Below are 13,964 nucleotides of genomic sequence, written 5' to 3'. Positions count from 1 at the left end.
GCATTTACATAATATATGTTTTGTATGGTATGATGCTCAATTCGATGTGTCGGTAAATAAATGTTGCGGTGTTTGTATAGGTGACGACGACTGTGACGGCGGCGGCGGTGGCGGTGTCTCGGGCCGCAGGTCGCAGGCCGCGAGGCATTGCGGAGGGCCCGGGGCTGGTCGCGGCGCGCGGGGCTGTCACGTGGAGCTCGGGGCGCCGGCGCGGCCGGGCCGCCCGGGCGCGCGGACTCGGCGTTCGGCCGGGCTCGCGGCATTCCCCTGCCGGCAGCCGGCCGCTCCGCTATGCGCGCCGCCCCCGACTAGCCGCGCGCGCCGCGCCTCCGCGCTCCGTGGCCGCCGGTGGCCGGGCCCGGCGCTCGCCCGAGGCCCGCGCGAGCCTCCGCTAGTGGTCGTGTATGCTGTGTGGCGCCGGGCGGCGGGCGGCGGGGCAGGTGCCGGCGCGCAGGTGCGGCCCGCGCCCGGCCCGGGTCCGCATTCGCGGCGCGCGGAGGCCTCATGGAGCCTCCCTGGGAAGTGGAGCTGGAGCTGCGGCACCACATCGAGAACTGCTCGTGCACGTGCGACCACATGGGCTACGGGAACTATATGGACTACCAGGTGGCGCCGGCGGCGCACGCCTGCCTGTGCCGCGCGATCACCTCGCCGCACGCCCACGTACGTGTGCTCGATGTGCTCACCGTCCGCATGCCACCACCTGCAGCGGCCCGATAGGGGCCGTCTTCACGCTGTCTTGTTTTTACTGTACGCATCCATCTCGCTCACTAACAATTACATGTTTCTTTGTTTTTTGGCATGATTCATATGTCCTAAAGACCTTCTTTAAATTAAGTAGAGTTACATACTCTTCATTCATTCTTCACCCATTCGTAATTCCAAGACCTATCCATATTATGTAAATAGACCCTTCTTTTTGAGTACCTAACCATTTAATGTAAATATTACTAATAATTAATTCAGTATACATTCTTACTTTATCCATATTCTTTTTCCAAATTAAATTTAGTCTCTATTAACATGAAACTTCTCAATAAAGCATATTTTATGTATTTAATAAACATGCGGAGCTGTTGAATACTAAATAACTACATGTCAATGAACTCGGGTGTATAGGTGCCGTACTGACTGCGTTGCTTTACTGCATATGAGTACAGTAGGTAGGTGTCAGGTCAATAACAGGGTAATATAAGTATTTCAGATTTCTTACACTTGTTTTGATATTCATACACTGATATTTCCATTCTTCTAATTTTTCCAATCAATTATTTCGGAATCATAAAATCAGGATGGTTGTGTAGTGTGTATACTGTGTATATAGGTAGTCAATTGGTACTCGAATAATTAACGTTAGTATCTGGGATGTGAAATATACTTAGATTAATGGCTATACAGAGTGGGGCCTGTAACAAAGGCGAAGAATTGAACTGTAGGCTATTCTCCTTATACTGATCAACATTTGTTCAGTGACTTTTAAAAATTTTGAAGTCTTTAAATTTTTAATTTTTCATACAAAATAAATATTAGCTTCAATGTACGCCATTATTGTTGTCATTGACGTTGTCTGTCACACTTTAGACTTAACAGAATTCGCAATACATTACCTCTTAGAAAAAACTTTCAAGGGTGATAAAAATCAAAATACAAGTTATTTTTAAAAGTCGCCGAACAAATGTTGATCAGTATAAGGAGAATAGCCTAGAGTTCAATTCTTCGCCTTTGTTACAGGCCCCACTCTGTAGAGCCGTATCAAAATAAAAATAAGGATTCTATTAGCAAAATAAAATAGGAGCAACAATATTTTTACGAAATGAGTATTTACCTATTGCATTTGAATTATTGTAATAAAAAATATCTAAAAAGGCGTAAATATCTAACTAAGTATCTTACCTACCTGTTACCAGCACCTGTATAACACAGCCTGGTAAAAAAGGACCTAATACGATATTTTTATTTATTCTTTTTAGGGTTCCGTACAAAAGGAACCCTTATGGTGCCGCTCTGTCCGTCTGTCTGTCTGTCACATTACTAAATATTTCGAGAACTACTTATGCTATTGACTTGAAATTTGGAATAGTTATGAACATTGTGACCATGTATAGAAAATTTGGTCCCGCAAATTATAAGTAGTTAGCAAATTCATATAACCTTATGACCACAAGTAGGTACCTACGTAGGGACTAGCTTTCAATAGGCGATTTTCTCTCTCTGTTTTAACTACTTACTCGTATGCATACCTAATACCGCAAAAGTGCGGCAAAGGTAGGAAGAATAATTACATCAGCTTTTTGAAAAAATGAGGTTCACGTTATGCGTTAGGTACCGACACTTACGACGTTCGCACCTGCCCTTAATGGGCCAGTTTAATTGGACCTCGTGACGACTTTAGGTCCACTTATGTTGAGAGGTCCCAGTAAAATGGTGAAGCGTTTCACTTTACTGTTAAAAACACTCGTAAACGTCTCTATGATGTAGGTACACGTTGGTAACTTTTGCGTCTATTTTTTAATATTAGGAAGGTACATTAGATAGATAGATGAAGGTACATTAGATGTTGAATCAATAAATTTTTTAAATGTCATATTCAACACCATCGGCTATACAGGGTTAGGTACAGTCGGCCAAGAAAGTGATCTACCACTTTTGACAAAAGTTTCTGCGAGCTCTAACGATCGCTAAGGTTGACTTGACACATGGCATGACATAAGTATCATATATAGAGAGAGCAATTGTCACTGACATCATATTATTGCAAGGGGAAATAGACCTTTTTGTCTCATGACGTTCTAACGAACCTCAACTGTAAGGTGGTAAACCACATTTTTGGTCGACTGTACGCAAGAAATGATCACAGATAGTTTTTTTTTATGGGATAGGAGGCAAACGAGCAGACAGGTCGCCTGATGGTAAGCGATCACCGCCGCCCATGGACACCCGAAACACCAGAGGTGTTGGAGGTGCGTTGGAGGTGGTATCTAATATACAATACAAAATACACATTTTTTCAAAGAAGGTTCATCTTTCCATTACAAATGTCGTCGGTACGTTAAGAGCTCATCACGGAGCAGCGCGAGGCAGTGAATAATACAGCGCCCGTGTTTAGATTAATTTTACGCCTCGCCTTAACTCAAATTTATTCATATCGCTTTATCACTTTTAATATTAGCGTAAACAGATGCTGATTACATCGTGTATTTTATTCCCCGACTTAAACTAGATACGGTCGAGTTCACAAACATCTTCACCAAAATAAATACTAAATATATAATTAATTACAGGTCTCTAAGACAGTGACAATAAAGCCGTGTAGGTATTAGACGTGTGCGCCGCGCCGGCGCGCCGCCGCCGCCGGCGATTTTGACCACGCCGCCGCCGCCGATTATAAATCGGCGTGACCTTGATGGTTAATAAACTGCTCAAACTATTCGTATTCGATTACGTTTTTGGACCTTTCATGCAATATTTGTTACAATTTCCAATATATATACTTTACTTTTATTAAAATATCCTATATTGAGCACTAAGAAAGATGAGGAACCGCCGAAATATGAAGTTATAATGGCAAGCAAAACCGGATATGTGGGGAGATTTGTGATGACTTTGACCTGGCATAGGACTTGATACAATTGTTTATAGTATCCAGTATCTACGAGAATATTATATGTGGAGAGCCAAGAACTTTCCCTGTTGGATCTTCTACTGTATTTTTATTTGGGTGTGTAATATATTCAAGGTTTCATGGTTCCTTGAAATATTGCCCGTTCTAAAATACCTATTGCCCACCACCGCGGCGGCAAATTGCTTATAGCCGCTGTGTGTAAGACTGTAAATCAGCTGATTGAATAGCAGGCGTTTGTTTTCTGCAGCTTACTCCCCCAGGTAACCCAGGTTTGCTTCATTTTGCATGATCCTAATTTCGTTGCAGATCTGGTTCTGCAGGAAATGAATCTTTTCATTCCATTCTCTGTGATTTCAATCAGTGACAAATGCCAAACTCATTTGGTCGTATCGTGTTTTTAAGTAGCCTAATATGTGTCCCACTGCTGGGCAAACGCCTCTTCTTCCTCCCTCCCCTCATCACGATTTGATGCCCGCTCCTGCCAGTCATGTCGTCCTGCTATCTCCTTTTTTGGTCTGCCTCTGCCCCGGCTAAGCTGCGGTAACCATTCAGTTGCTACTTTGGCCTGTCGATCTAAGTGCATTCGGCAAACATTTCCTGTACGTATCGTAGGTATAGCACATGGAAAATTATTCAGTGGTCCAAGACGCAAAAACAGAACCGCATTTCCTAACTAATAAACTGTCTGCGTCCAACTCAAATCGCCAAGAATTATATGCCGGACGTTCAGCATAGTTCAGTAAAGCTCTTTTTCCCTCGACAGTGATAACGATAGAATTCTTGTAATTGTGCTGAAGTTGTGTGCTTCTAAGAGGTCACCGATGTAACGACCTCTTTTTCAGCGCAGTCCCAACCTCATAAAAATCAGCTTTGTTGTAAGGTTGTGACTTTCTTTTTTTTATAGGTATTATAAAGCGGGTGATAGACGTACGAGCAAGTACGTGTACTTATGGCGCGAGGACCTTTATAGATTGTGTGTCAGTCGTACACGATCCGACCCTTTTGAAATCTTTAAATACGCGTACTTGCTCGTACGTCTATCACCCATTTTAGAGATTAGCATGGTTCAGCAGCTTTCTGGCATATACCTACAATAACCTACAACTCCTACAAGCATAAAGGTTGAAATTAAATGTTCAGTTCAGACTGCATTCATGCTGGATTGCTGATAGCCCTTAGGGTTATAATAATTATATAATAACATCACCCAGCTACTAACATGCTGCAAATCAGATAGTCGCTGTTATTTTGATGAATCCTCTCACAGCGCTCCCGCCAATGGTAAACGTAATTGAGAGGCCCAATTTACAAGTCAACGAATACAAAGTCGACGAATGCCAGCCACCCGAGCAGGCTGGCTTCCGAAGCGGATATTCAACAGTTGATCACTTTCACGCGGCAAAACAGTTGATGGAAAAATGTCACGAATACAATCGGCCCTTGTGCATGGCCTTCGTCGATTATGAGAAGGCTTTCGACAGTGTCGAGCATTGGGCCGTATTTGACGCTCTTCATCGCTGTTCTGTAGATGCGCGCTATGTTGATCGGCTTCAGGAGCTATACAGCTCGGCAACCATGCAAGTTCGTCTCCATAAAACAAGCGAACCGATTCCCATCAAAAGGGGCGTGCGACAAGGAGACAATATTTCACCCAAGCTTTTTACGGCATTCCTGGAAGATGTCATAAAAATGCTTGAATGGGGCAGAACCGGTATCAACATCCATGGTATCTTCTTGTCTCACTTAAGATTCGCCGACGATATTGTTTTGTTTGCCGAGTCCCTGGATGATCTCCAAAGTCTATTCCATGCTTCTTTAAAGGTAGGTCTCAAGATGAATATGTCCAAGACCAAGGTTATGTCGAACATCACTGGAGATTCGAATTCTATCATACCGGTTGGAGCCGAAAATCTGGAGACGGTCAAACAATACGTTTATATGTTCCACAAATTCCACAATGCTTGAATACTCGTCTCTTTAACCAGTGTGTCCTGCCCACCATGACATACAGTGCCGAGACATGGACGCTCATTAAAAATGCTGTGCATAAGATACGGGTAGCACAGAGAGCGATGGAGCACACCATACTCGGCATTAAGCTTCAAGATCGAGTGAGGAATATCGAGATCCGACGCCGCACCAAGGTGCGGGACGTGGGTGACGTCATTTCCAAACCACAAATGGAATTGGGCGGGGCATGTTGCCAGGCAGAGTGATGGCAGCTGGACCAAAATGTTGACCGAATGGTGGCCGCTATCGGATGTAAGAAGCACCTGGCATCCGTTGGCTCTTTGGGTGGGTGACATTCGAAAAACTGCAGAGCACTTCTGGATGAGATTAGCCCAGGACCGGGATAAGTTGCGTACACGAAGGGAGGCCTATGCTCAGCAGTGGGCGATTAATGGCTGAAATGATGATGATGAAATAAAGAGTCGCTTGTAGATTCATGATCATTTAGAGAAGGAATCCTTTAATTGAAGCCAAAATTGGTCAAAAAGGTATTTAATAAGTTATTTTTCCTATCCCGTGTTTATTTACATGTGTTATTTAAACTCATAATTAATATAAAAGTATACATAGTACACCTGTATTGATAAAAAATTAAAGAATAATAACAAATAAACGATTTTTAAATAAGAAATATAAAATCAAGGTAACGCCGATTTCACGCCGAAAATACGCCGCCGCCGCCGATTTTTTGGTAAACGCCGCCGCCGATCGTTTTGTGATCGGCGCACACGTCTAGTAGGTATATGTCTATGAAAATGATGAGTTATCCGTAAAAGATAGACTAACGCCATCTCGGACTTTATCGTAGACAAGATAAAAAACCGGCCAAGAGCGTGTCGGGCCACGCTCAGTGTAGGGTTCCGTAGTTTTCCGTATTTTTCTCAAAAACTACTGAACCTATCAAGTTCAAAACAATTTTCCTAGAAAGTCTTTATAAAGTTTTACTTTTGTGATTTTTTCCATATTTTTTAAACATATGGTTCAAAAGTTAGAGGGGGGGGACACACTTTTTTTTCCTTTAGGAGCGATTATTTCCGAAAATATTAATATTATCAAAAAACGGTTTTAGTAAACCCTTATTCATTTTTATTCATCCAACAATATATAACACGTTGGGGTTGGAATGAAAAAAAATATCAGTCCCCAATTTACATGTAGGGGGGGTTTTTATTTACCCTAATAAAACATTTTTTTCCAATTTTTATTTTTGCACTTTGTTGGCGTGATTGATATACATATTGGTACCAAATTTCAGCTTTCTAGTGTTAACGGTTACTGAGATTATCCGCGGACGGACGGACGGACGGACGGACGGACGGACGGACGGACAGACAGACATGGCGAAACTATAAGGGTTCCTAGTTGACTACGGAACCCTAAAAAGCTTAAAAGCTTTTTAAATCTTTCTCAAGATCCATTCTATTCATAGGTGAACATTGTACGAAAATCCATTCAGTAGTTTTGAGTTTATCGCGAACACATATACACACACACACAGGCACACAGACAGACGCGACGGGAGACTTTGTTTTATAAGGTGTTGTGATTTTGGGTCGTAAAGATGTTCGTGAGCTCGACTGTACCTAGTAGCCAGAGCTACTTATAATAATTTACCGATTGTCCCTGTCCAAGTTGGCTGCTCGTTAATGACACCACATAATAAATGAGCCGAAAACGTTTCCCGTTAGGCGTTACTCATTTCAACTGTCTCGTGTGTAATTAAATAAACAGGGATACTTACTTAGAATTAGCAGCGAGTTTGCTGAGGGGGCGTCTTGTTAATAAGTTAAGAAGCTAAATGGCTATTTGGTTGCTGGGTTATTAGTGCAGAATAACGTGCTATGTTTTAAATTATTTCCACTTCTGTGAAAATCCTTCAGCAGTCTTAAATTCAATTGAATATTTTGAAAATTATTATGTTTTGAATGTGAGCTGATCTTTGACGATAAAGAGAGCATAATTATAGCCATGTGGGAGGTCTAAAGGTACTAATCTAACGCGAACTAATTGTGATTATGTTTGTTAGAATTGCTTCGATAAATACTTATTATATACGATTTCTATCAACTTACTGAAATGTCATTTGAATCGAAATGACAGACCTGTGACAGACTCTGCCACAGCACTAGTTTAAAAATAAAAATGAAAGATGACAAAGAAATGACATAATAAGTCAATCCTGCGTGATAAATTAATATCGTAAAATACTCAGTAAAGAAGATCCTCAAAAATGTAACATGTGTTAGATTATGTTTAAAGTAAGCGATATATTGTTTTTAAGTACTTGACGTTTTAAAATATTATTACAGGATTTTATTTAAAATTTCATTAGGTCGCGCCAATTTACGTTTTGTGGACGCTGTCATGTGTCAAAAATGTGAACTTACAGCTAGTCCGTCTGTTGCTCACAGCTTGTAGCTTTAGTGCGTTTTCACATTATCCGATCCGATATCGGATGTCGGACCGATATCCCATACATTACAGGCGCCATCTTGGATTTTTTCCATTGAAATCCTTCCGACATCCGATATCGGATCGGATAATGTGAAAACGCACTTAGGGCGTCAAATTTTGAAAACATAAAAAATGCCTCGTTACGTGATAATCAATTGCAAAAACACTCAAGACACATTTCCTATCACAGTAGGCCTAGCACATGATGGCCGCGGGAGTATGTCGCCGCGAGATAGATGACACGTCTTTGTCTAATTGTATTAATGACATAAGGACAGGTAGTCTATCTCGCGGCGACATACTCTCGCGGCCATCATGTGTTAGGCCTGCAGGTAAGAAACAATGTCAGTATAAAATGTGACACGCCAGGCCCCTATAAAAATAAATGAACTTGTGCTTACAGCCGTCTACTCACAATGCCATATGTCGTGAATGTAGGGCGGCCATTAAAATAGCTCATTGGCTAACGCCCTACATCTCAGTTTCGCAAGTGCTAAAAGCGTGTAAACCGCATTCCGAGTTCAAGGGCTACATTCTCAAATTACTAGGATGCAGTTGAAATTGGATTGGTTAGAATGACATGTGATGTCACGCTGTGGTCTGCTATTTGGCTAAAGCGTTTGGTGTTGTGGGGGTTTATGGTCAACGGTGTTTAAGGTGATAACTATTTAAATTAGTCCCTAAATCAAGTCGTGGCATTTATAAGTCAATTTAAGATGGTGACGTACATTTTCTTCTAAATTGGTTCATTTATTAATTATTTACCCATACAAACCTGTACCTTTCTTTTCAATTTTAAAGGGATATTTTCCTCGCCAATAAAACTCAATAACCATCTAAATCAGTTCAGCCGTTATTGATCATCCATACAAATTTCCACCTGCTTATTAAAAACCTTAATCCTAGGCACCAGTGGCGGCGCGCTCATACAATCCAATTCCCACCGAGTTGCCCTAGATGTTCCGCAACAAATACCAAAGTTACAAACCACCATTGAAATAAAAAAATATACTTATAATAGTTATAATTAAAACATTACGTATTGCCTCACAAATAATATCACCATTTGCTTAAATTCAAATATGTACCTAAAATTATCGGGCGCGCGAACGCGAAGTGAAGCTACTTATGCCTAAGCTTTCATATTCATTCATGGTCACTCCACACAGATACAAAAATCACGCACACGCTGATAAAAACAGCCCGCTCAAGTCGCTCAACTAAACTCCAAAGCAACTCGGCTTCTAATCGAGTTATTCATTTGAATACAAACCGTAAACAATGCGTTATAAGGTTTATATTTGAAAACACGCACATACACATTCACAAAGTCCGCGCGTGTGAGTGTTTGTCTATCGCGAACTCCTATGTACGTAATTTGGGCGCAACTATCTCTTTTACTCTACTCATAGCAGGATTGAGATGACAGAGAAGGGTGACCGCCATTTGGGAACACATAGACAGCCAAGCGCACAACATTCGATGGCTCGCACTTGTTCATTTGAATTTAAAGCTTCGAGTGAAACAAATAAGATTGATATTACAGTGTAATAATTGCATGCTAAATATTGCCATACTAAAATTATAAATGTATTTAAAAAAAAAAAAAAATGTATTAATGGGTAAAATTTTATTTTGTTATCGCACATATATTTGTTTTAAATAAAAGCCTTTAAATATTGATAGTTTCTATTAAAAAACCGAGAATCTTATTTAATATAAGTTTAGTAATGTGGTAATGAACGTTTCTTCATCAGATATACTTTGTTTGTATGAAAAGGTTTTTAAATTCGTGGGTGAAAATGGAATAATATCACTGCAACACTTGCGTCCCGCTTGTTACCGAGGCTTCGTGTGCTTTCAAATGTTTTGTGTTATTCTCTCAGTTTTTTTATTAACTTGCTCATTACGTGCAATATATCAGTGAAATTTAAATGATTTGGAGTGTTTCGGTGTCGTGTTTTAGTGACAGTGCAAGCCAGAGTTTCAAGGTTAGATACTACCTGTTTTTAAGAGATAGTTAGGACTTTCTTTGGTTTGTTTAGTAATGGCAACGTTAATTCATTTTGACTGTTGTATAATAGATTACTTACTAAATGAATCAACACGTTTTTCGACGCAAACATTCGAAATAAAGAAATGTCACGCGAGTAAATATAAGTTATAAGCGGAGAGATGGCTTTTTTAAGCGCTTTCATAGCGGACTGTATGATAAATGCACTTGGATAGGCGCCTAAGGTACCTAATATAGGTAGGTTGCGTTTTTTAGGGTTCCGTAGTCAACTAGGAACCCTTATAGTTTCGGCATGTCTGCCTGTCCGTCCGTCCGTCCGTCCGTCCGCGGATAATCTCAGTAACCGTAGGCACTAGAAAGCTGAAATTTGATACCAATATGTATATCAATCACGCCAACAAAGTGCAAAAATAAAAAATGGAAAAGAAATGTTTTGTTAGGGTACCCCCCCTACATGTAAAGTGGGGGCTGATATTTTTTTTTCATTCCAACCCCAACGTGTGATATATTGTTGGATAGGTATTTAAAAATGAATAAGGGTTTACTAAGATCGTTTTTTGATAATATTAATATTTTCGGAAATAATCGCTCCTAAAGGAAAAAAAAGGTAGTTAAAGGCGTCTAACTTTTGAACCATATGTTTAAAAAATATGAAAAAAATCATAAAAGTAGAACTTTATAAAGACTTTCTAGGAAGATTGTTTTGAACTTGATAGGTTCAGTAGTTTTTGTGAAAAATACGGAAAACTACGGAACCCTACACTGAGCGTGACCCGACACGCTCTTGGCCGGTTTTTATTTTTTGCTCTGTGTTGCCTTCCAAATATATTCACGCGCCGCCACTGCTAGGCACTAAAGTATATTTTTATAAAATTTTAGAGTAGCGTGAGCGTAAGCGTAAAAAAGATTTAAAAAAAGTTATTTTTATAAATTTAACATATTTTTATTATCCCAAGAATGAATTCAGCATCCTCAACTTTACGACAGCGATACAAAACTAGCTTTAATGATAAATCAAAGAATGCTTGGGATTCACCCCCTAAAAATATATCAAACATTCTTAGTTAAGTCCATCCTTAAGTCCTTAGGACCAATCCTGCCAAAGGAATTCTTATTTTTAGGCCTACAAAGCAACTAAATATAAAGGAATAATTTATTATTACAATACATAATTGATAATTTCTAAATATCTACTAATCAAAAATAACTGAAATTTCGAACTAACTATAGGTAAACAAATCAAGAAATAATAATAAGGTCGACCAATTCAAAATAATAAATTGAATCCAATCGAATTGGGGTACGAGAATGGAGCCCATTTTTAGCCCTCGGCGGGAGTGCTACGAGCTGCCATATGTAGTCGCGGAAGTGCTACGCCGCTGCTACGCCGTAGACGTCGAACTGCTACGACAATTGTATTCTTTTTCGGTTCCTTCGGTCTGTTTTCCTCAAACTTCCATTATTTACAAGTTTTAAGTTACGAGTATGAGTGTTCGAAATTTATAAGTATTATATTTATAAAATGCACGTATGCCACGTATTTTACTGAATATATTTTTAAACATTTTTAAAGTCGTAGTCTGATTTAGCTGCTATATTCTGGCCTGATACAACTGGCTTAATATCCGCCAATTTAAATTTGTAATTGTTAAAATAATCTATTTTTTTTTTCGATGGATCCTGTCAGGGCCGGATTAAGGGTAAAGCGAGTGGAGCGGCCGCTCTAGGCGCCAAATGGTAAAGGGGCGCCAAAATCGTAAAGAGAGGCGCAATTTTGTATGAGTCAAAGGAGCGTAAGCGTGATGATGAGAAAAGTTCAAAGCACTTGGAAACCGAAGGCACGGCTGGTCGACACCACAGGGGACCCCAGGGCTGGCGCGTACCTCTGTCAACGTATCTCACTGGCGATACAAAGAGGAAACGCCGCCAGCGTCATGGGGTCCATGCCGCAGTCCGACCTATTAGAAGGGGTTTTCTTTTTATAACAGGGGTATTTTTGTAGGTAAGTTTTAGTTTGTTATTTAGTTTTATTTATAGGTTTAATTTTATTCATAGGTTTACTTTAGTTTTCATGTTATTGTTTTAGGTATTACTAGTTTATATGGTTTTGTGTATAATTTAATATTTAATAAATAATGGATAACTTTTACTTTGAGCGCTGAAACTCAAACTTGCTCTACTCTGATCGCGCGCACGGGCCGGCACTGGATCCTGCCTCTTTCTCTCTTAGTATATGTAAAGAAAATAAGAACATACATGGAATGGAAAGTGAATTTGGGCTCTTTTAGTTAATAGTTACAGTATATTGGGCAATTTGGGCATATTTCGCAAGTAGACAATTCCAGTCATAGGTATAAGTAGGTACCCCAATAAATCCACAAAAATCTACGCACACCCGTAGACCCCTGCCCGTATTCGCAGCCAGTCGATATAGATGTATGAACATAAATCAATCAGCCTCTGTGTCACGTTTCCCCCATGACTGACTCGCTAAATGCACAAATAGGAACCGTTGATTTAACCTAAATTCGCTGCAGAATAGAAAAAAATATTTTACGATAAAAGTAATCACGAGATTTTAAAAACAGACGGTGCTGTGCTTTAGGAACCCAACCCTTCATAAAACAAAGTCAGAAATCTTATTTATCTGTCATTTTAAGCATGACATGTTGGATAAGTGATTTCAAAATTACATACATCCATACATATAATCACGCCTGTATCCCATAAAGGGGTAGGCAGAGCACATGAACTACTAAGTTTCAGTGCCACTCTTGTCAAAAAGGGGTTGAAAGAAATCCAAATTGTGACATTTGCAGTGACAGGTTGCCAGCCTCTCGCCTACGCCAAATCCCACAGCGACTTCTACGACATCCACGGGAAGAAAGGGGGTGGTGAAATCCTTAACCCGTCACCACACGGTAATTTCAAAATTGTTATTAAATAATCTAGGTACTGCAAAAGCCTATTTAAGATGTTTTGGCGGACAATTTTTCACATCCTTACTTCTAGTTAAAATAAGGTGCATTAGGGTAATTCCGAAAGTCGTCTAATTTCGAAAGTCGCACAAAAATCACCATTATTTCCATCATATCAAGATTCCCCTTTCGGAATTACCAGAGCATTTCTGTCATTCGGAATTACCCTAATGCACCTTACATAATTTTTATGAGGAAAAATGACCGACATGCTTGTATTGCACATATTAATGACTGTGTGAGAAAAGTTAACTGACACTCGTTTAGTCCGTATTGAAACATGAGTCTCCCTTTAGCCGGCGTTTTATTCGGGACTGTTAGGCCGAGCAATAAAATTTCTCACACGAGAGCTCATTCCAGGACGCGTTGCTCTTTACATCTCAATTCAGCTGGCACTCAATTTTATAGCACTAAAAGCATTTTCAACACATTTTCGGGATATTAAGGAAATTCCCGGGTGATATAATGCGGGCCGCGAAACTAATGTGACAAGGTGATAAAACGTGCATAAACGGCTGCAGTGGCGATGGCGATGGCGTGAGAGTGCGCGATACACTGCGCTTTGTGTGACAATTTACTGTGCGCAGGTAATATTTTAGAGCGGAGCGACTAACTCGCTGTAGTCTACTCGTTGATGGATTATTACTTTAGCACAATGAGACAAGCTTGGAATGTTAATATTAATTCCAGACTTATTCTATAGTCACACATATGTGACGTTATCTGGGTAAAGAGACCTTATTGTCGATGGCGCTTACGTCACGCGGCGTCGTATTTGTACACGAACGTCGCTCATAACGCCATAAGCGTCATCGACAATAAGGTTCGTTTACCTAGATAATGTTACATATATACATACATACAAAAGAAGTAGGCAAAGCATACG

The 13,964-nt window shown here is 40.2% G+C and overlaps 1 protein-coding gene across 1 annotated transcript in view; it reads left to right on the top strand.

Annotated features, from left to right (window-relative positions):
• Window positions 1-266: 266 nt before the first annotated feature.
• Window positions 267-13,964, top strand: part of LOC125232229 (dipeptidase 1-like) — a 55,153-nt gene continuing 41,455 nt past the window's right edge. Inside the window, exon 1 of the mRNA XM_048137870.1 lies at window positions 267-663. Within this exon, the coding sequence (XP_047993827.1) occupies window positions 505-663 (159 nt within the window). The 5' untranslated portion in view covers window positions 267-504. The remainder of the gene's footprint in view (window positions 664-13,964) is intronic.

The sequence above is a fragment of the Leguminivora glycinivorella genome, chromosome 12 (assembly GCF_023078275.1).
Source record: "Leguminivora glycinivorella isolate SPB_JAAS2020 chromosome 12, LegGlyc_1.1, whole genome shotgun sequence".
Classification (NCBI taxonomy): domain Eukaryota; kingdom Metazoa; phylum Arthropoda; class Insecta; order Lepidoptera; family Tortricidae; genus Leguminivora; species Leguminivora glycinivorella.
This window is presented reverse-complemented; position numbering and strand designations above follow the sequence as displayed.